A 23,707-nucleotide genomic window follows, 5' to 3' on the forward strand; every position below is an offset into this window, starting at 1 on the left:
AATCTTATTTTGTAGTTTATCACTAGTAACAACCTTCCTTTAGGTACTATCTGATGTAACTACTTCAGCTTTAGGTTGCTTATAAATTGCACTCATCATTATCAATAGAGATTGAGCCATTCCAATATTCAAACATCTTTATGGTATCAGAGCCAGAGCCCAACTTCTTTCCGGTTGTCATGGGCCAAAAATTGCCCTTTAGCTATGGGTCAAAGGTAATCCTTCGCCTGGTCCGGCAGACTTATGTGTAGGGGGCATGTTGGAAAGTAGGTCCCACATCGCCTACCTCATTGTCTCGGTAATGGTTTAAATAATTGTTGGACTATTCCTCTCATTGCCAATTGGTTTTGAGATGGAACCTTAACAGCTAGATTGCAGTACTAGTAAACATTTTGGTCTCTATTTGAGTTTTGATATTAATACAATTTTTATAGTAGAAACATAAGCTCAGGAAATATTACTAAATTAGACGGTCAGAAAATATTGTGTATGCTGTCATTTCCTAGTTCTTATTTGCTATTTCTTCCATTCACAAGTTCACAAAAACTGTAGAGGTGAAGTTTGCTAGAACATGCTTTAATAGTTAAAATATTTACTGTATTTTCTGGTAAGATATCTTTGGCCAACTTTTGCATCAATCTAGATTAATATCCTCTTATCATTGTGGTATATTTTGAGGAAATTGATAATTTCCCTGCACCAATGCTTTGCTAAAGGTTCGATCTGAGATATCAATGCATGGACAAGCTGCTTAACCACCCAGCTACTCCTGTCTAATTATTCACTTTAAGCTAAGTTGCATATAAAGTTGGAACGTATTTGTAAAATGGAGAACGGTGAGCATAATAAATCAAATATTGCATTCTTTCTTCTTGTAACATTTTATGAATGGATAGAGTAAAAAATATTATTTTTGTCTAGCAAGTGGAAAATGTTTAGAGTTTAATTTTGATTTCCCAGAAACTGAATCAGCAAGATTCCTGAATCATGTTCAGGTAAATCTAGTAGTTTGATTATGCCATCAGCTAGCTTAAAATAAAATTTTATTTGAGACATTGATTAACAACTATTGCACAAAGCAAAAGAATCTCACTGTGGAACAGAGGTAGAAAGTGTCTCAATTTGCATGAGTTTGAGATTTTGGGGTAGAAACTTCTGATCTAGACTAGCTAGATGGTCGATTTTCAGTATTTACACGAGGAATTTCTTCCAGTCTTCTTACCACGTCTCTCATTTTTGGTCTCTGATCTGGTATTCTTGCTGCACAAGCCAACCCTAGTTGTAGCATCTCTACCATTTCTTCCTCTATATTTGGATACCTCAACAGCTCTACATCAAACACTTCTGCAGTCCACTCCTCTCTCACCACAGAATTCACCCATCTAACCAAGTTGACAACCTCCTCACTTCTTGTGTTTGCGGGGGATTTCCCGGTTAGAAGCTCAAGCAGCAGGACCCCAAAACTATAGACATCGGATGCATGAGTTGCTTTTCGGTTGTCTATTACTTCTGGAGCATGGTATCCTGTTATCCTCATTGCTGATGGGGATATCGGATTCATCAGTGTTGCCAATCCGATATCGGATATACAACCATATCCCTGTGAGTTGAGGAAGATGTTTGAGGCTTTTATGTTTCCATGTACGAGTTTCCCTCCGATTTGAGCATGGATGTGAGCAATGCCTCTTGCTGCTCCTATTGCAATTCTCAGGCGGCTGTCCCAGTCTAAAGAACTCCTACCTTCCTCACTTTTGCCTGCATAAAGTTGATGCAAAAACAATCATACATACGTGTGTTAATGTAGACAAAATAATTTTATTAATGGAGTTCAACCAATTGTGCATACATGTGTATACCAATATATTATTAGAGAATAAGAATTGCAAGTTCTAGTACATCTACGACCCAAAACCCATACAATGTTTCTAATTGGTGCAAATTATAACAAGAAGATTTCTTAAAGCATTTCCAACATTTATATTGAGATGTGAGCCATTGCATAGGAGGACAGAACACAACATTTCAAGTTGCTCTATATACCCAGTGGTTTAAGACAAGGACTTGTTTAAAAAACAATTACTATTATAGATGAATGCAAAAAACCAATTGAACTTTGTAGAGTTATTGAGAAGAATTAGAGAAACCGAAGATAATATAACTGTAACTTTTAGATATGAAGAAAGGTTCAAGTGTTCTACATACCATGCAACATTGCAGAAATGCTGCCTTGCTGATAGTATTCATATACAATAAGTTTCTCCTCCTTTGAATAGAAATATGCCCTTAATGGAGATACATTGTCATGCTTAATTTTCCCCACTACCTCCATATGGTGTTCAAAGTCTCGTTTTCGAACAGTGACTTCCTTCAACCTCTTCACCACCACATTGGTTATATCATCTAGAGCAGCCTTATATGTCATACCGAAGGTACCCTTTCCTAGAATCTCAGCAGATGCTCTCAACAGGTCCTCTAGATCAAATGCAAAATAGCAATCATCAATGAAGACAATTTTGTTTTTGTCTGGAGACTTATTACTTTCAGAAGCTTCTCTTTTCATGGAGACTTCTTTTCTCTTTTGGGACTTAACCGGTTTCCCATCCGCATCTTCTTCGCCATACCAGCATACAATGATGAAAGCTGCAGCCACAAAAAATGCCAGAACACAACCACCAATGATGATACCCAACAATGCAGGTTCACTAATTTCTCTAGTTTTCTTTCGTGGTTGAGCATTTGGCGGCTGCATAGGTAAAGCTGGAGCGAGTGCTGTTGGAAAGGTAACATTGTTACCATCGAATGCCGAACTTGGAAATTTGAGAAGGGGTTCAGGCACCACCCCACTGAGGTTATTGTTGGCTAAGTTTAGCTCTTGCAGGGTAGTAACATTGATATCAGGAATTTCACCAGAAAGTGAGTTGTTGGCAAGGACTAATGAAGTGAGATGAGTCAAATTTGAAATTGAAAAAGGAATGCTCCCATTAAAAGAATTGTTGGATAGATTAACAACACTAAGATTATTCCAAACTGAAAAATCTAATGGCAATGGACCTGAAAACTTATTAAACTGGAGATAGAGTCTGGTCAAATATTTTAGCTCAGAGAAACCAGTAGGGAAAGGACCGGTTATACCATTAGATTCCAGACTCAAAATCTGAAGTTCTGAGAGGAGATTAAGAGTGTTGTTTGGGAATGGACCACTTAACCCAACTCCAGGCAATCTTAGAGCTATAACTCTTGATTGGTCAGTGTTGCAGGTCACTCCTATCCACTTTTGGCACACAGAAGAGTTTCCATCCCAATTGAAATGAGAAGAGTCATGATCCATGTTTTGAAGGAAATCAAGCAAAGCTTGCTTATCTTCCACTGGCTCAGCTCCAACACCTAATAACATTGCTCCCATTATGAAGACTGCTGAGAAAATCAAGAAGATGCACAGATTCTTGTCCATTTTCTGGCTTGAAGAGAGAAGATCAATAGTTCCAAGATCACTTGGATGGAAAGCAAAAGCTCTTCTAAGGAGTATTTGACATCTATGCAAACCAGAACCACAGACAGTTGAGTATAAAGCAAGTTTCAGTCTACAGTATACATATTTCTAGATATATATAATTTACTATCTTTAAGATAGTGACCCAAGATTATATTATTAAATGTTTCTGAGTCATAATAAGCAATTCCTGTTTGACAAGGAAATTAAGTGATTAAACTTATTAGCATTTTTTTCCTTTACCTTCTCTGCATGTTCTGACTTATGTCCCTTAATGACAGCACAAAAAAAGGATGCAATTCAAAATATTGAAACTAGAAGTTGAGTTAACAGTTTAAATGTTTAATGTATTGAATCACTGGCCAAGATTGCGATATCATAAAAGTAAATTGTTTATGGAAATCAGAAACACAAATATTTCCCATAAGTATACACAAGAAAATCATATAATACAAATATAAAACTCTTGGCTTTATACTTTTATTGGTTTTGGAAGCAATCCAACTGAACAGAAGTATAAAGCTAAAAGACATAACACTTGGCACTTGATGCTTCCATAAAGAGAGATAAAAAAGGAATACTTACAACTCACTTCTAGATTCCAAAATTCATCAAACTAGTTAAAGTTCCGTAGATAACCAAACAATGTCCTCTAAAACCTTAAAAGGAATGTTCAAGAGATTAATACTACCAAATAAGATCAGAAGCAGTTAAAGAGAGTGGAAATCCAAAACTAGGGTCATTGCAATGATGGTGTATTGGTAGCAGTGATGAAAGATGAGTTGTTTATGCTTGCAGAAACAGCAGCATCACATGCAAATGAAGTAAGAGAAACTCATTATGTAATCATTTAGAAGCCAATGTCTATATATTATACTATATGCCGCATAATTAGGAAGGTGCATATGGGGGAGCCCATTTGAGTAACGAAACAAATATGCATTTATAAACTATTATATGGTCACTAATTCACACGAACCTTAATAAACTCAAATATAAACAATACTTGCTGGCAAGAACTGATTCAATAGATACTTATCCTACGTTTTCTAATTTCTTAATTGAATTTTCTATGACTTTGGCCTATGGGATAGGATTGTAAGTGAGTAATAATAAAGAAATGGTGCAACCTAATTCATAGAATCAGGATCATCTCTAGTATTAGAGAGGGAAGTTATGTTTTTGCTAGTAGTTTTAAGGGTAAATGTTTCATTTCACCGTAAATAAAAGGATACAACTATATCACATTTTACTTTTTCTTTAGTTTTCCACGACACGTCCCTTTCCAGGATCTCATTCTTACTCTATTTCATGAGCTTTGCTTGCACGTATGGGGATTATGAGGCCGACACTATATAGTATATGGCAGATCATTAAATTCTAAATAAATAAACAATGCAGACAAAGAATCATCATTTACATTTGAATAAAATATTGGTTTGACATTAATGGGGATTAAATCCTCTAGAATTATTTAATTGGTACTAATCAAAATGCAGAAGCCTATACAGCATACCAGGAATTGTGTTATAGCAAAAGACAACTATGAAAAGATAAGTTCATTGACATTAATAGGGTAATTTAGACATGATGAGCAAGATGATGTTGATTTCCACTGAAAGAAAGGGTTAATTCAACATTGTAGTTGTTACTTGTTAGACAAACCCTACAACCGTCAAGGTTCAATTATTCGTGTGCATTTCGCTTTAGACAAACTACTTTTTATCATCACTAATAGAAACCATTCATCTCACAAGTTCTATATATCAAAATGAACTTGATGGAAAGTCAGTCATTTAAAGCTTTCAGAATGGTCAATGAAAGTCTCATTAGTTCATTATAATGTGATATGCAAGTAGTTAAATATGTTAAAGGCCACAAGAAATACTCTACTATGCAGACACAATGCACCAAACAGCCAATAAAAGAAAAATAATATACACACTAAGTGCAGTAGCAGAAAACAAAGGAAAAATGAAAAGAATATATGTTTGAGAGAAATGTGTATTATAAAAAATAATGAAGAAAAATGAACTAAGTTGTATTGAAAATATATTGAGTATCAATTACAACAACATTACATATTTGAAATGCTAAGTGCTATTTATACCTTCCAAATTCCAACTAACTCTAACTATTAATAAATAACACAAACTTCTACGGGTGGAAGTTTCTTCATTCTGTTATTCCCAAATTTCTATTAAGCTTCTACCGTGAAGTTTCCTTATTTTTTATTATTAATGTTGAAATTACTTATTTCTAACAAAATATAGCAAGGACCTTTGTATAACAATTTTTTGATGAGATGAATTTTGATCTAACGATAAGGTTGTTGTGATGGGTTCAAATATTAGAAATAACTTATTCGTTTATAATGACAAGATTATGTATATCTATCATCTCAATATCTTATTAATTGAGAGTCTTCTGCAATTCGTGTGTTTGGATATCCTTAATAATGATATTATCTATGTTGTTTTACACCCAAACTTCCTTAACTTCAATAATATCAATAAAAAAAATATTAATCAATATTATCATTGTAAGTTGTAACCACTTTGAATGAATAGCTATCCATATGCGTGCATGTAGTTATTTTTTTGTTTTATTATTAAAAAAAGAAGGGTGGGGAAGGGATGTCTCAAAAGTCAAATAGCTCGCCTGAACTAGGAAAATTTATGTAAGTAGTGTAGTTTGACTACATTATCCCATATTTAGTATAGGTTTTGAATTAATTATAAAACTACTGGAGTTTTTATGAATCTCGTGAGTACGGTCTACGACTTTGGTGAAGTCGTGGATGGGGAATGCGATTTCCCTATAATATCGTGGCTTAGAGCCACGATTTTCTTACAATCTCTTTGTCCTGAAACAAAGTCGTGAATAGCATACATGATTCTATAGTCGTGTACAAGATGCACGAGATTAAATGGGACATGATGAATTTTGAATTTTCGTTTTACACGAATAGGGTTTTATTGAGTATAGTGTGATTTTTTAAAATAAGTTAAGATTTATGATTTTTAGTGTATAAAAATAATAGGTTTAACTTAAAATTGTAAAATTATTTATTGTTTTAGGAGTTAGTTTTATTGCAAGTTACAATTTTAATTTAAACCTATTATTTTTATACACTAAAAATCATAAATCTTAACTTATTTTAAAAAATCACACTATACTCAATAAAACCCTATTCGTGTAAAACGAAAATTCAAAATTCATCATGTCCCATTTAATCTCGTGCATCTTGTACACGACTATAGAATCATGTATGCTATTCACGACTTTGTTTCAGGACAAAGAGATTGTAAGAAAATCGTGGCTCTAAGCCACGATATTATAGGGAAATCGCATTCCCCATCCACGACTTCACCAAAGTCGTAGACCGTACTCACGAGATTCATGTATACTCAATAAAAATAACCCCTAAAACTAATGTTGTGAAACCCGAGTCAGACATCAAACTGGAAGATATCTCATACTATATTTAAATGGTTAAACCGTCCGGTTGGACCACATGATTTCATATATAATTTATCATTTTATCTATAAATATAAATATATAGTTATATATAAATAAAAAAATTTATAAAATTAATAATTATGTATAATTATATTGAAATAATATATTTTCATCTTTGTTTGGACCAGAGTAAAACAAAACATTAAAGTAGTGTTCTATTTTTAAAAAAAAATTAAGTGAGCCGCCTGGTTCACTCCTCGGGTTATTCCGGTTCAATCGGGTTTAACATGGTCGGACTGGAATTTCTACGGTTCAACCCCTCATTCGGTTAACACTATAAACCAGAGTCGTTTTCAAGTTCGGTCAGCGGTTAAATCGGTCAGACCGTCTAATCAGGTTATCACAACACTGCCTAAAACAATAAATAACCATACAATATCTGTCTAAAAGGAAAATTCAAAATTCACCATGTCTCATTCAACCTCGTGCATCCTGTACACGACTAGGGAAGTCGTGCATGTCATCCACGACTTTGCTTCAGGAGATAGAGTGTGTAAGAAAGTCGTGGCTCTGAGCCACCACATTGCAGGGAAATTGTATTCCCTATTCAAGACTTCACCAAAGTCGTGGACTCTATCTACAAGATTCAAAAAAACTATACTAATTCCATAATTAATTCAAAACCTACACTAAATATGGAATAGTATAATTAAACTATACTACCCATGTAAATTTTCCTATTGTAGCACATAATAATGTAGTTGGTGACTTGTGGGAGCTGCTTAGGACCGTGACAATGCATGGGACATAAAGTGTAGGTCAAACAGTGACAAAATCCTTATAACATGGCATCAGTAAATATCTAATCTTATTTTATTTTTCGAAAAAAAGGTTCTTGCCTTGCCCTATGGAAAGATACACCTAATTGATTGTTTTGTAAGGACAAAAATACAGCTGGTTTATACTATAAAAATGATAAGAATATGTTAGTCAGCTGTTTTTGTGAACCAAGAAGCAACTTAAAATTTGTAGATTAGTTGTGTAAGTAGAAGAAGGTTATGTCCCAAAAAAATTTGTCCACATATTTTAAGTTAATTAAATCTCATTAAATAATATAAAAATATTATTTTTTATTTTTATGATTTTCCTTTTTAAATATATGATAACTTTTAATTTGATTATGAGATAATTAAGACATAAAGAGTGAGATATGTTATCTCTATTGATGTGAGTAACCTTTGGCGAATGAGTTGCACCAAATAGATGACATGATTAAATGTTTTCTTAAATGAAATTTATTGAGAGTTATGTAAGCTTTTAGTTAGAATTAATTAAAGGCCTTTTTGTTAACAATTTATCATTTCATGCCTTTAGATTATCTTCTTGAGTATTGAGAGGTACTATTGGGCTCAGCAATGGAAGCTTAGTGAAGGAGTGATGTATATGGTAGGATTATTGGCACTAAAAAATATGTATTCACTCACGTGATTAATCTTATTTTCTATTTTTTGTTATATCAAAGTGTGATTATCTCTCCCAATAAGTATTATTATCAGAAATTGAACTATTGTTATTTTGATTTTTATGAAAATCTAACAAAATCTTATACTAATTGACCAACACGTTGTTGATAGAAAATTGCATATATAATGTATTGATCTGATTAACAAGAAAAGTGTGACTAGCCCAATTGAAGCGTTATGGACTCACAAGTCACTGCTCGGGAACCAGGCTCTGATGTCTATAGTATCTTCAACTTAAGCCCAAATACAAATTCAGCTGTATATGTAAATTAATTGGTTATAAGTCATAACTAACATCTCTCACTTCCAAGTTTATGTAATCCTCGTGCGGAGTTATGGTTGGAAACAAGTGTAGCTCGTACTATGCTCTTACGTTCATGTAAAAATCTTGGATATGACAAATAAACTAGCTTTCTTAACCATTGGGAGTTATAAAGAACTTTTACTAGTAAAAACAAAACTTAAGTGATTAATCTCTCGCTGTCCGATAAAACCATTGATGTAAAAAACACAACAAATTTAACTTGAGCTTTTACAATCTTAAACTTATAATTCAGTGAATTGATTTGATATATATACGTTTTGCTCCTTTACTTTTTTATAAGGAATCTTGCCTCCTTTATTTATCTACCATGTTGCGAAAATTTATTACAGGCTTATTTAACATAATTAATCGATATCATTTCTACCTATGGCTTTAAAATCATTTATCAAAGATTTATAACTGAACTTATCATCTGGGATAAAATCTCTTATAATTTTCGTTGTTATCACTTCAGAAAATACTACATCTCATGAAATCCAACGTGGCTGTTTCTCATTTGTTAGGTGTGCGAGATATCGCTAAAAGGAAACCCAAGCCACGCACATATGCACACTAATTAAGAACAAAAATATTCGAAAAACGAGAAAATAAAAACATAAGATCAGAGGAGAAAGAAAAGTAAGGAGATTATTAAAAAGCGGATCGCAACACAACATAAACCCTACTTCCAAAATATCGCGATAAATCGAGAAAAAATTTCAATTCTTCAACCTCCGTTTATCTCTCACACTCTGTAAGCTCAATATCCAAATTTCTCGTAATCTCATTATTTCATCTCATCAGATATTTTTTTCTCTCTCACTTTCCTTTTTATTTTATAATAATTTTTCGCAAGTGTTTAATTTGAGATTGGATATCAGATTTAATTCCCTGTGTTATGGGATCTTCCACACTTGATGCTCTGAAGTTTGAACTGTTGAAATGAATATCTTGTATATTTTTGGAAACAGCAAATAAAGTATTCAAATTTTATTAATTTTTCTCCAGTATGCAATTTCCTGGTACTATATATAAGATTGCTTAGCTTTTGCATGAAAAAAAGATTCAGATCGGGAGAGGGAAGTATATAAAAACAAAATGAAAAAAACTTTTGCCTCTTTAAATATAATGTGATGAAACTTTGAAGTGATTTTCCCCCAAAAGGAGTGTAGTGTGTCATGGAAATGTTTTAAATCTAGGTAAGCAACTGCTACATACCAATAATTGCCAAAACCATTTCATGATCACTCATAAAACTGTAATTGTCCTAAACGTCTAGGTTTTTGGAGTTTATGTGACCATAATGTCACACACTTTGAAAATGATTAGTTCCTTACCCAAAAAGTAAGGAGATACTGTAGTACAAAAGAAAAATCCTATTTAAACCTTGGCCATGGCAGTAGTGGAACTGTTACTTATGAAAGTTCACTAATTCACTGAACTTAATGCAACTTTGGTACACTATTCGTTATACTCGCTTGTTCAGTTCCCCCTCCCTTAAAAAGTGCTTTTTTTTTTCTATTATAAAAAATCACTCTTGACACAGAAGCCTTTTTGCCAAAAACATTTGTAAAGAATCACTCTATTGAGAATCCTAGTTGTTGTGGTTGAACGATCATGGTTAATGTTAGTGTGTTTCTGATGAGATTATTATTTCATTATCCGATTTTCTCTTTTGGTGTAGGTTGTCTATTGTTATATATTCCAGAAGAGTTTCTGCATCCTAAGTAAGTTATATAGCTTGTTTTCAAATATATATCTTTTAAAATGCAACAATTGTAGAAAGTGTCATTCCTGGACCTAGAATTAAGTGATCATATTCTAATTACTTCATTTGATTTCAATACATCTTATATTCTTACTGTTTGTTCCATTGATTCAAATGAACTAATTTAAAAGAACAATTAAGCATATAATGTGGTGACAATAATTTTTTTTGGACACCGGTAGTGGTTCGAGAAAAAGATATCTGTTGGGAATATGCAGAGAAATTAGATGGAAACAAGGTAAGGTGCAAATTTTGCCAAAGAATTCTAAATGGTGGCATTAGTAGGTTGAAGCATCATTTATCTCGATTTCCAAGTAAAGGGGTAAATCCTTGTAGCAAGGTCAGAGATGATGTTACAGACAGGGTTAGGGCTTTAATAGCATCAAAGGAGGAGGTAAAGGAAACCTTTAGTGTGAAGAAGCACAAACTAGCATTGACAGAAGTCAGGTCTCCTGGTAATCCTTCTGCGACGAGAGCTCTTATATCTATGGATTCAACACTCCCTGTTATGAAGATTTTCCCTACTGGAAATCCTTTGACCTCTCCCTTTTCAAACAACCTGGAGAATGCAGAGAGGAGTATTGCTCTATTCTTTTTCGAGAATAAGCTGGATTTCAGTGTTGCACGATCTTCATCCTATCAGTTGATGATTGATGCCATTGCAAAGTGTGGTCCGGGATTTATAGGTCCATCAGCAGAAATCCTTAAGACGACATGGTTGGAAAGGATAAAATCAGAAGTGGGCTTGCAGTCAAAAGATGTTGAGAAAGAGTGGGTTACCACCGGTTGTACCATTATTGCAGACACATGGACGGATTATAAATCAAAGGCCATGATTAATTTCTTAGTGTCATCACCATCGAGGACCTTTTTTCACAAATCTGTGGATGCCTCTGCATATTTCAAGAACACAAAATGGCTTGCTGATCTTTTTGATTCTGTAATTCAAGAGTTTGGCCCAGAAAATGTGGTACAGATTATCATGGATAGCAGTTTTAACTACACTGGCATTGCCAATCATATCATGCAGAACTATGGAACTGTATTTGTGTCTCCTTGTGCCTTTCAATGTTTAAACCTAATCTTGGAGGAATTCTCCAAGGTAGATTGGGTTAGTAGGTGTATTTTTCAAGCACAAACCATAACAAAGTTAATATACAATAGTGCCTCATTGCTTGATCTTACGAAGAAGTTCACTGGAGGCCAGGAACTTATCAGGACTGGGATCACAAAGTCTGTATCCACTTTCCTATCTTTGCAGTCTATGTTGAAGCTAAGAACAAGATTGAAGCAAATGTTCCACAGCCCCGAATTTGCCTCGAACATTCCCTATGCTAATAAACAACAAAGTCTCTCTTGTATAGCAACTGCCGACGATGGTGATTTCTGGAGGACAGTGGAAGAGTGTGTGGCTATCTCAGAGCCTTTTTTGAAAGTGTTGAGGGAAGTGTCTGATGTGAAACCAACTGTAGGTTCCATATATGAACTAATGACCAGGGCCAAAGAATCAATTCGGACATACTACATAATGGATGAGAACAAGTGCAAGACATTTTTAGATATTGTAGATAAAAAGTGGCGGGATCAACTCCATTCCCCTCTACATGCAGCTGCAGCATTTTTAAACCCCAGTGTCCAATACAATCCAGAAATAAAATTTCTTTCCTCTATAAAGGAAGACTTCTATAAGGTTCTGGAGAAGTTACTTCCTGTACCAGATATGAGGCGTGACATCACCAATCAAATTTATACTTTTACTAAGGCTCATGGGATGTTTGGTTGTAACCTAGCAAAGGAAGCAAGAAATACAGTTGCGCCATGTAAGTTTTAGTTAGTCCCCCTTAAACCATTGTTTCTCAGAAAGCCAATCATATGATGAAAGTTCTTTGCAAGCTGCATATTTGAATCCAATGATAAAATGTGTGGATATTAGGGACTGACATCCTCTAGCTTGAGTAGGTTATTCTTTTGTTTTTGGGTATCTCTGTGGTAAAGTTCCTAGAAGTTTTGTAGAGTTTGTTTTGTACATGGAAAGTAAACTCTTGTGATTTATTGGGGAGTAGTTATTCTTTTTTTGTGTTTTCTTTTTGGTTGGGTTAACACTTCAAGCTGAAATGCATGTACCACTCACTAGGCTTAGTGCTTTGTTGGTCATGAATACAATAAAATGTCTTCTAAGTTTTAACATGCCTATTTTTAGTGAATGCTGAAGTCGGAAGGATGCTAATTATTCCTGTCTGTTATTTGTTGTGAATGTTTGGTTGTTATTGTATATATAAAAGAATAAGATTTTCTGCTCGCATTATTTGCATTTCTGCTGATACCACTACACAGCAGGGTTAGTTAATCTGCAAACTCATTGCTAACTTAATGCAGGGCTGTGGTGGGAACAGTACGGTGACTCTGCTCCGGGGCTGCAACGAGTTTCCATCAGAATATTAAGTCAAGTTTGCAGCACCTTCTCTTTTCAGAGGCAGTGGAGCACCTTTAGGCAAATTCACTCCGAAAAGAGGAATAAGATTGATAGAGAAATATTGAATGACATTGTGTATATAAACTACAACCTTAAGTTAGCTAGGCAGATGAAAGCAAAATCTTTAGAAGTTGATGTGCTTCAATTTGATGATATTGACACAATTTCTGAATGGATGGAAGAGAATGAGAGTGCAAGTCCAACTCAGTGGTTGGATCGTTTTGGTCCTGGCTTGGATGGCAGTGATTTGAATACAAGACAGTTTGGTTCTTCTATATTTGGTGCAAATGACCCCATATTTGGATTGTAATCTTGTACACCATTAATTATTCTTGTAGCATAAGTAGTTACTAGTGTCCTTTTTGGTTGTTGTAAATTGTATTGTATCTCCTAAGGTCTAAGTTAAGTGATGTGAAGACAAGACTCGATTATCTCTCCACCTTTTTCTGAACTGTCAAAAAAGGTTCCATTCATGTGGGAGCATAGGATTACTGTTTCATGTATTATGTTCATCCAACACCACATTTCATATTGATATCATTCAAAAAAAAAAAGGAGTATTCTATGTTTTTATTTTTGAGTTTAAAATCTATGCACTGATAGTGTAAAGTTTTTTATACTGTCAGCACATCATCCACCATTGATTTGTAGTACTTTTGTTTGAGAGTCAATGATAGTTAATAAATCAATAGTGAATGATTGACTGTGATAATGTAAAAAACATTTACACTGTCAGTATATACATATTAAATCCTTTATTTTTTTATGTTATTTTGCTTTAAAAACCTTTCAAGTTTTTTTGATGAAGAGAGCAAAGCCCAAATACAATAAAATAATATCAATAATTTGTCGTCTTATAAAATCATTCTACTAAATATACATTATCAACATAGACTACTTACAACCCAATAATACTTGTGACTTTTCTTTATAGCTAAAAACAGTAATAGTAATAACTCAAAAGTAGTGGTTGTCTTTATAGCTACCATAGATAGGCCATAGGGAAATATTAGCTACCCATAATTAATAATTTACAATTAATCAAACGACTGACTCTAATTTATTTCCGCTCATTCTGAAGGTCAAGGCGCATCAAGAGAGACAGCAAGCACGTGTGCATTACACTATCATATGTATTGCACTTCCATTGCTCTTGAACATTTGAACATTGTTGTTAAAACTGTTTCATATTGGCTGACTCAATCAGTAAACCAGTCCTAACACCGGTACAATACACTAATTATATCGATCAAAGCTGGTTAAAACCGGTTATACTGACCGATTTTCAATTGAACCGTACTGGTCATATTAGCCGGTTATTATTTAAAATTAATTAATTTAATGAAAATATAAAAAAAAAATTATTGATTTTTCAATATTAATGTTAATATATTGTATATGTATATTTAATTTCGCCAGTGTGCGATTTAATTAGTGAACCACTAGTTAAATCGTTATACTATTAATCGTTAAATCGTTAAATCGTTTTTTCGGGTTTGATGACCAGTATAGTATTAACAACACTCCTCTTCAATTTGATCATGCATGCACATTCAAAATAGATGCATGGTTATATTTAAATAAAGAGTCATTAAAATGTGGTTAGGGAAAGTGAAATATGGACTGCAATTTGATTTGTTAGAAACATCCATGCACCTACCTATGTGAAGTTTAAGTAATTATAATTAAATATGAGTTTTCTTAACTTTAATCCCCAAGGGTTGAGGATAAAAGTCATTAATGCTAAAACATATATTAAAAACTAAGTCTAATACCCTTTAAATATTAAATATTTAATTCTTCACTAAATAAATACTTTTTGGACCTTAAATCTTTAAAGAAACAAGTATTGGAAGGTAGATTAATGAGTTGTTGGTCCATCCGTGTAAACCCTCGATAATTAAAAGGTTGATGGTTCGATTCGTGAAAATAACATTTGTTTGGAGAGATAATCATACACCCTAAAAGAAGAGATCAATTTCTTATAAAAAAAGTAAGAATATTTTATTGGTAATATGAAGAAAATACTAGAAGGTATGAGTTTGAGACGTGGAAGCCACTGATCCTGAACTACGAATACGTACCATATCATCTTTGGTGAAAGCAACGTTAAACCCCCCACGTGCTACGAATGTTCTCTTTTGGATCGAATCACCACACCTACGATTGCAACCCTTAGTTATCACACGCTCTCCTTATATTCCTTTCAAGTAACATTAATTATCTTCAAACTTCTAACCCAATAGCACTATCTTAATTTCATAGCAGCACAATGAGTGGTTATTGATAGGAATGACAACCAGACGGGTTGAAGTTGGGTTTACATATACTCAACCTCGAAATTTAAAACTTGAACACAAATAAAGATATCATATTCGAACTCGTCGGATAACTAACCCGAAAAAACCCAAAAATTACAAATATACTCAGAAAATTATATATCATTTTCGTTTCATTTTTTTCTGGCATTTCTATTATCTCTTGTATTATTTCATTTCTTTTATGTTCGAAGATCAAATTGGATGTAAAATAAAATTAGAAAATAAAAATAATGGACAATGATTGAAATTTCAATTTTAAATTGAATTATATTACTTCGGAGCGAGTTCGAGTTAGGGTATTTGTTCTACTAAACCCGAACCTGAAATTTAAATCCAGGTAAAACCTGAACTCAATCACATCAAATTTTCTCTGTTAAGTTCAGGTTCGGTTTGGACGGATACTCACAGATTCAATTTTTATTGTCCTAGTTATGGAGTATATTAACCATGAATGTAGTGGCTATAAAGTGAACGTCTAATCTGAATTATCTTTGAAATAAAACAAAAAGAATATATATATATATATATATAATGTGCAAAACTTGATCAAGTATCAACCAACATCTCGCTCACTAAGATGAGAATAGTTAGTAAACACAATCCTTGATGAAACATAAAGTCATATGTGGCCTAAAAAGAAGGACAGAGGTGAGAGGCGAGAGGCGACGATGAAGGTAAGGTGAAGAGTGTAATAAGAGTCGAAAGATATGTCTAACTCAATAGTGAAAAATGGAAACTTAGGTGATATCATAAGTGATTAAACTAAGTTGTTTTGTTTTTGGGTCCAATTAATCTATCAGGTAGTTTTCTTGGGACCAAAACCAAACACATTTGTTTTTTTATATTTACAAGTCGAAGTTTAAGAATATATTAATTTTAATTTTTCATATTTACTCTCATTTAATATTTTCTTAATTCACATAAGTAGTATAAGAAATTAATAATAATAATAATAAATAAATGGTATATTAAGAAAAATAGAAAAAAGTATCATATATATTAACATAATTAAATTTTCTTAAGGTTGGTGTTTTTTTAATGAGAGAGATACATATTAACTAAGTTAGTATTTGGTTGAAAAGGTTGAAACAAAAATAAGACTTATTTTCTCTCATTGCTAAGGGATGAAGTAAACATTATGTTCTTTTGAAGTTATTGTATTGGATCCTTTGGAGGCGACGTGTTTCATAACTCCTCACTTATTTTTTTAATTTTTTTTTTGCAGTTAATGAAGTATGAAATTTAGTGGAGTGGATAGTTAATAGGTTGACCGTAATGTGAAAGTAGATTAATTAATAAAAGAATGCACTCTTGCAAATAATTGCGACGAAATCTATGGCCAAATGTGGATTTACCAATGAAGAAAGAAAAGGATGGAAGATTAGCTAACAATGTATCCCCGACCTAGCACATGTTCATGCTTCCATAATGAGTATACTGCTAGAGATAGCATACATGTGAAACTTCTTCCATAAACCATAACCCCCTCTATGAGATCCACTATACTGCATTGTCTCCTACATTCTTGCTGATTTTAGTTCTGAAATAACGAAACTGGATCCTCTGCAAGAAGTTTCACTATCCGATAAAATTGTGACATAACTTTAAACATGTTAATAGTATTAGACCTTCCAATACTGGAGATGAGATCCTAACCCTGAAATAACACATTAGCTCCTTCTCTCTATTTATATGGGAGGAGTTGATAAAATTTCAATCAGGAAATTTATAATTTGCTTCGGCTTGTGAGATTAATGGATATATCTTTGACATAAGACTAAAAAGAAAAGAAATCAATAAAGTTAAAACGAATTAAATGAAAGAAAAACATTCGAGAGATGAGTTTCACCACATATAATTGTGCTAATAGAGTCGACAAAAAAATGATTCACTTGATAAACCTTTAACTTATTAATTATTACTTAGTTCGAAAATTGGATATCACATTACTGGATGATACATTCCTATTATAAATCTTAGCTCACCCTGAACTTTTAATCACTAAAAATGTTGTTATTACATATATATGCTCATTTTTATAACCATCCACACAATTTCCAAAGTTTGATTTGCATACGAAAGGTAGAAAGTTATCGCATGGAAATTTATCTAATAACGTTCCAGTATTTGATACTTTGATTGCAATAACAGACTGAAAAATAACCAAGTTTTCTTGTATCATATACTAGCATTAAATCTTGACACAACCATCAAAGAGTTAATCTAATGGTGTAAGATTATCCACATCTATCGTATTAGATTAATAATCAAATATTGAATTTATATGAGTAACAATTGTTAGGAGAGTCTATTAATTGTATTCTGATTTTCTCATTTCTGTAGCTAGCTGTTTCAGGATTTTGATAACCTAGTGTTTGTAAATGATGTTCCTTAATATCTCTCCTACTTCTCAATAAAATCAATCTCTTTTTCCTATAAAAAAACTTTTTCGTTCATCATCATAATCATGTTCTCTTTTCTATTTCTATGTGATATCACATGTACATCATGCATGGTCAATAGGTCATTTGGCACGCACATAACTTAATTGGGGAGTAATACTTATTAATAAACATTGACAGGCTAAGCAATACTTTGACTTATCAATCCCAATATAACATAAATAACTTACTCAGATCCTATCTCATATATTTTATCATTTCAATGATAATAAAACAAAAACAATAATAATAATAATAAATGTTTAATATTTATAATTAATATGACATATTTTCATTAGTACAAAACGATAATATATGCGATAAAATTTAGACAACGTATCTCTCTTCACATCATTCACCCTCACTAAGTAGTCCAGTAAAAAAATGACACCTGAGAACAAAACGAGAAAACCCACACTACTATACACAAACACATGCACACACATACCTTTCCTTAATCTTAACGATTCCTCCAACTGCCCATGTTCCTTCTTAACCCTTTCCCCCACATAACAATAATAATAATAATTCACACAAGTCCATATTCCCCTGCACTCTTATTCTGACTCCAAATTCCTCTGCTCTCTTATTCTGAGTTCTGACTCCAACCTTATATCATATCATTTCTCTCTTTGTCAATATAATTATCTCACTACTCACTATACCTAAATAAAAATGTTCCCTCAAAGACATAGTATTATTAGTGGTAGCATGCTAGAACAAATGTTACATCTTCAATCTAATCATATGCCTCTTCCAACACCAATTATTGAGAAATCAAGTTCAAGGTCATGGAAACCACACATTGAGGTAGCACCAAATTGCCCTCGTTGTGCTTCCACCAACACAAAATTCTGTTACTACAACAACTACAGCTTGTCACAGCCTAGATACTTCTGCAAAGGCTGCAGGCGCTACTGGACCAAAGGCGGCTCTCTTCGCAGCGTCCCTGTCGGGGGTGGTTGCCGCAAGAACCGTCGTGGGAAATTGGCAAGGCACTCACCCCAGGGTGGGCGACTTGCCAATGACAATTCTGGTTCTGATGACCGAGATTCATCATCAGACACCAATATTCTGTCTAATGACATAGACATGGCAGTTGTGTTCGCCAAATTCTTGAACCAAAACCCAAATTCTGGTGAGGAATTTGAGGGTGAGGCTAATAATAACGCATCGATGTGTTCGAATAAATCGCCAACAAGATCTTCGACACCAGAATTAAGCATCGAAGCTGAGATTGATGCAGTGGTGCAGCCACAGGAGAAGCCATCTAATGATCCTATAGATGCTGATTCAGGGAAAATTGGTGGGCCCCTTGAGGAATTGAGTTTTAGTGGAATTGATGAGTTTGAAGGATTCCTAGGTGAAGATGTAGTACAAGATGTTCTTTGGTCTAATGATGTTACTATGTCTTCTTCAGTTAATGATAGCTGGCAACAACCAATGATGCAAATGCAATTGCAACAGTTAGAAGAATCTTTGATGCCATTGAATGAAGATGGTGATCAAATTTTACCAATTTCTTCAACCATCAATTTGTTAAATGAAAGTTGGAGTACTTGGAGTTCCTTTGATCTTCCAACCATGGACCTTTACTCATCAACACCTTGATCTATTAGATCTTACATACTACATATACTTTTTGTTTAATTATAAGTTGAATTCTTACTCTTATTTTTATATTGTTTGGAAGAAAGGGGAAATATATATATATAGAGAGAATAGAATTACTGTTATAGAATAAAGTTGTGCTGCATCTGTTATTGAATACATATATATGGGGAATGTAGTTGATAAAAGCCTACTCTGATCAGAATCTGTTGTTGTATTCAGTACCTTTTGGAATATACTAATGGTAGAGCTATTATTAATTTAAAGTTGTTTAGACTACTTGATTATAATTGATTATACTTTTGGAATATATATAATCAGCTAGTCAGTACCTTTAGCAATATACTACTTGCTTCTTGTGATTTCAGCCACGCCCATATTCTCAGTGAAAAGTTCATGAAAGATCAACCTAACTCATATTTCAACATTTTTTTGGTGGGTACCCCCTTACCTTTACTAATTCCTTCTGCGGGGTGTGTCACTGTCTCTCAACGAGTGTCGCTTTCAGGAATTGAACCCTGACTTTTTTCGTAGCTCTGTGGATCTAGCCCTGACTTTTGTTAGTATATTTCAACAGTCAAATAGTATCTCCTACAAAATTAGAAGGCCCAACTTCAAATCTAGCAGTGACTGTCACTATCAGAGACATGGCTTCGATGATTGTATGCCAATATGCATAAAAGGATATCACTTTTATAGCGTATAATATATTTCATGAAATTGGTAGTCGGAACTATAATTTCAGTTCTATGGAAAGCTTTCAAACGATAGTTCTGATTTATTTTATTCACCGAATAATGCAACATATATATACATAGTAGACCATATAATTCATCTCTTCTATTAAATGAAGGATATAATTCCTCTCTTCTATTAAATGAATGATATAATCTCTTTCATTAAAAGAATGATAGTTATGTACAAGCCTAATAATCTACAACTAACATAATATTTGACCACCTAAATTAGCTAATAGAATATTTGAATTTTCTTCACAAATTCTAAATATGTTTCCAAACATCATTTTAATTGAATTTCAATTCTTAGTTTTCATATCCTCGGCTTCCACTCACATACAGATGGTAAAGAAAATTGAGTTTATGACACTATTTGCTGACGATGACAGCTTGTAGTTTTTATGCATCTTGTAGCTTTTTGATACAATCAATTTATAAACAAAATTTGAAGAAAAACTTACCACTTTTAAAAAAGAAGCCTGTAGGGTTTAAAAGTTATTTTTCACAAGAATACTTGAAGTAGAAAGTGAAAGTAACATTTAGAAAATGATATTAACTTTTAATAATTTACTTTCCAGTTTTATCTTTCAAAATTTAAAAAAATTACATTAATTACCAGAACTAAAAAAGCCTATTATTTTTATTGTCTAACCTTACCTTCCAATAAATAAAATATTATATATCTAATTATAAATAAAATATTAAAATAAATGATTGAAATTTAGATTTTAAAATATTTATGTATTTTATTACTCCAATCAATAATTATTTAATTAATAAATAATAAATAAATATTGTATATAATTTTTTTAGTTATTTTGTTATTTCATGTAGTTACAAAGCTAGTTTATTATACAACTTTATTTTATTAAACTATCTATATAACTTCAAGCTTCCACCTACCTTCACAACTATGAACTTGCAATTACAAACGAGTTTTATCGAAAAGACTTATATCACTTGAACCATAGATGTTAATGTGAGTGAGCAAGACTTGACCTTACTCGCTCACCTAGTTTGACCCGATCATGATAGGGCCCGAATATGATTTGGTTTCATCGGGTCTAAGGACAAATTTAGATTCAAGAATTAGACTGATCAATATTTAGGGTCAGGTTAGAGACAAACATGACCCGACCCGACCCGATATATGATCACTCATTCAACATGTTTGTAGTTGATATTCAATTGTCGAAGTAGTGACATTTCTTGAGTAAAAAATATTATTGATTATCTAATTTTTTCATCATATGCACATGATTAACAATATATATACATATATAATTTAACATGCCGAATTACATATCCAATAATATTGAGAATATTTTATCTAAAATGATTATCCAATATATTTAATCACATCTGATGTTGAGTTTCGATTCAAAGGCTGATTTGGTTGACATTTGAGATATATTTTTTGTACTATCAATATTTTTTGAGACATAATTAGTTTTGAATTGATAGTCAGATTCAGGTTCAAAAAATAACTCAACCAACATTTAAGTCGGATAAAAGACAAACGACCAGTATCATGGAGATGTTAATGTGCATGAACTGTTGGACGGTGGGAACGTGTGATTTCATAAATAGAGAACACTTGAAGTACAAGAATTATAACGCGAAAACCTAGATCAATCCCCGTGATGATAGTTGCACAATCATGTTATAGGTCAGAGGAAATATTATGGCACACCCATCGATGATCCTTATGCTTTTAATTAAGCCTATGTGCCCAACGATTTGTCTGAGTTCATGCACATAGATGCTACCAGAAATAGATTACTCTAATTTCTAAACATACCAAGAAACAGACATCTAGACCATGTGGTAAATTGGACATGTAAAATGTAGACAAGGAGCGCAGTTTGTCCTACGGCTCTTCGAACTAGTAATTTTTGTTTTTTATCCGTAAACCAAGTACATATATATGTACCTGTATAAGCTACGCAGGTACATAGATACACCCATCTATTTATATAACGACTGAATACAGAAAAAATGTAACTTTTTTTAGAAAAAACATTAAACAATAAAATATATATCTACCCGTTGGAGATTGGACAATCCTTAATTATCAGTCTTTCTTCTTTTTAACTTTGTTTATTTTTATTTTCAGCTATCACCTTATATAAGTTTTTCTTCTTCCAATAATTATTTGGTTTTCCACTAATAAAGATGAGTTTTAAGATGAGACCACTTCTATTTTTTTTGTCAAGTCAAGTGTATTTCTATGTGAGACAATCTCCCAATCATGTTTGACCCAAGAGCATCAAAAATATAGTAGTGAGCTACTTCTTTTAATATGATTTTCTTTGACACCAACTTAGGTCATTAGTAAATATATATGCATGACTTGAACCAATCTTTTTTTTAAGAACTTAATAAAGTTAGAAAACATAAATATAATGTCCAACCAATAATGATAGTGAATATGAATTTAGCTCATATATCACAAAAAAACATATATGAGTTCGAATCAAACTAGTACATAAAGATCTCGTTTCTGGATAATCGTTAAGGATTTTGAACACTTCTTATTGTGTTTAGAGAAGATAAGAGATGTAGAAAAAAGTAAAGGAAAATTGTATTGATTGATGTGTTTTGAGAATACAAATAAGAGTTGTTTATATACACAATATCTTGCAATGCAAGTAAAGCAACTAACTTAACTAACTTTTAAACAAACTAAAAGACACATGCTATAAAATAATAAGCATGTGATAATTGTGCTTATTAAGAGCTCTACTATATCCATCATTCAAGATCCAAGTGGAACTAAGGGACTTGAATTGTGAATTGTTCAATTGCCTTGCACAAGATGCACATATAAGGGTGACCGAGGCTGGTGCACCATTTGCTTTTGTTTTGCTTAGGTTCATGTCTTGTTTTGTTGCACACCTCTCCTACTCAACTTCATGTTCCAAGCATGATGCATTGCTCCCTTAGCCAAGTCTGCAATTATAGAAATAAACTATAGCAGTAACATGATTAATGTGGTATGAATAGATTAATATAATTCATTATCCCCTCAAGCTGGAGAGTGAATGTTAATCACTCCTAGCTTGGATAAAAGATGATGGAAAAGAGAGAGATCCAGGGTCTTAGTTAAGAATTGTCAACAGTTTGTTGTTCAAAGTTTATAGGAAGCAAATGGTAAAGCTTATTTTGTAACATTTCTCTAGAAACATGACAATCAATCTCTATATATTTTGTCCTCACATGGAAGATAGGATTAGCAGCAGTATATCTTGCTGAATTATTGTCACAATAGAGAAGTACAGGTTGCTTGAAAGAAATGTGTAAATCAAAGAGTAAATAAGTAAGCCATTGTACCTCGCAAGAAGCAATTGCCAAGGCACGATATTCAACTTTTGAAGAAGACCTGGATACTGTGTTTTGTGAAGAAGATCTTTGCTCCTGACCTTGAAGACACCAACATTACCAAAAAGAAGAAAATGAAGATTACTTATGAAGACCAAGAAGATTAATGCTTCAAGACAATTAGTCTAAGTCTAAATATGTACTTCTATCCTATACTTTTTAATATACTAAAGTAGTAATGCTCAAAATATTTTA

The 23,707-nt window shown here is 32.9% G+C and overlaps 3 protein-coding genes and 1 long non-coding RNA gene across 6 annotated transcripts; 2 read left to right on the plus strand and 2 right to left on the minus strand.

Annotated features, from left to right (window-relative positions):
* On the minus strand, positions 240-17,164 carry LOC109328285. Its single transcript, XR_002105417.1, has 3 exons — positions 17,152-17,164; positions 4,744-4,748; positions 240-367 (listed from the first exon to the last, which is right to left on the minus strand). It is a non-coding gene; the product is annotated as an uncharacterized LOC109328285 (long non-coding RNA).
* Positions 1,060-3,746, minus strand: LOC109328283 (probable inactive receptor kinase At4g23740). The gene is made up of 2 exons (XM_019561683.1): positions 2,203-3,746; positions 1,060-1,755 (listed from the first exon to the last, which is right to left on the minus strand). Exons 1-2 carry the CDS (start codon positions 3,449-3,451, stop codon positions 1,166-1,168), a joined length of 1,839 nt encoding a protein of 612 aa, XP_019417228.1. The 5' UTR covers positions 3,452-3,746; the 3' UTR covers positions 1,060-1,165.
* LOC109328281 lies at positions 9,382-14,143 on the plus strand. 3 transcript variants are annotated; one of them, XR_002105416.1, is made up of 5 exons: positions 9,382-9,534; positions 10,465-10,507; positions 10,731-12,368; positions 12,925-13,416; positions 14,103-14,143. XR_002105416.1 is itself a non-coding variant. In XM_019561681.1 (4 exons), coding segments are annotated over exons 2-4 (2,046 nt in total). In that variant the 5' UTR covers positions 9,382-9,534; positions 10,465-10,506; the 3' UTR covers positions 13,332-13,518. The 3 variants fall into 3 exon arrangements, 2 of the variants coding, with proteins under 2 accessions (XP_019417226.1, XP_019417227.1); XM_019561681.1 differs by lacking the exon at positions 14,103-14,143 and having other exon boundaries at positions 12,925-13,518; XM_019561682.1 differs by lacking the exons at positions 9,382-9,534; positions 14,103-14,143 and having other exon boundaries at positions 10,188-10,507; positions 12,925-13,518.
* Positions 18,282-19,617, plus strand: LOC109327600 (dof zinc finger protein DOF1.2-like). Its single transcript, XM_019560775.1, has one exon. The coding sequence runs from the start codon at positions 18,459-18,461 to the stop codon at positions 19,392-19,394; it is 936 nt and encodes a 311-aa protein (XP_019416320.1). The 5' UTR covers positions 18,282-18,458; the 3' UTR covers positions 19,395-19,617.

Source organism: Lupinus angustifolius, chromosome LG15, assembly GCF_001865875.1.
Source record: "Lupinus angustifolius cultivar Tanjil chromosome LG15, LupAngTanjil_v1.0, whole genome shotgun sequence".
Taxonomy (NCBI): Eukaryota; Viridiplantae; Streptophyta; class Magnoliopsida; order Fabales; family Fabaceae; genus Lupinus; species Lupinus angustifolius.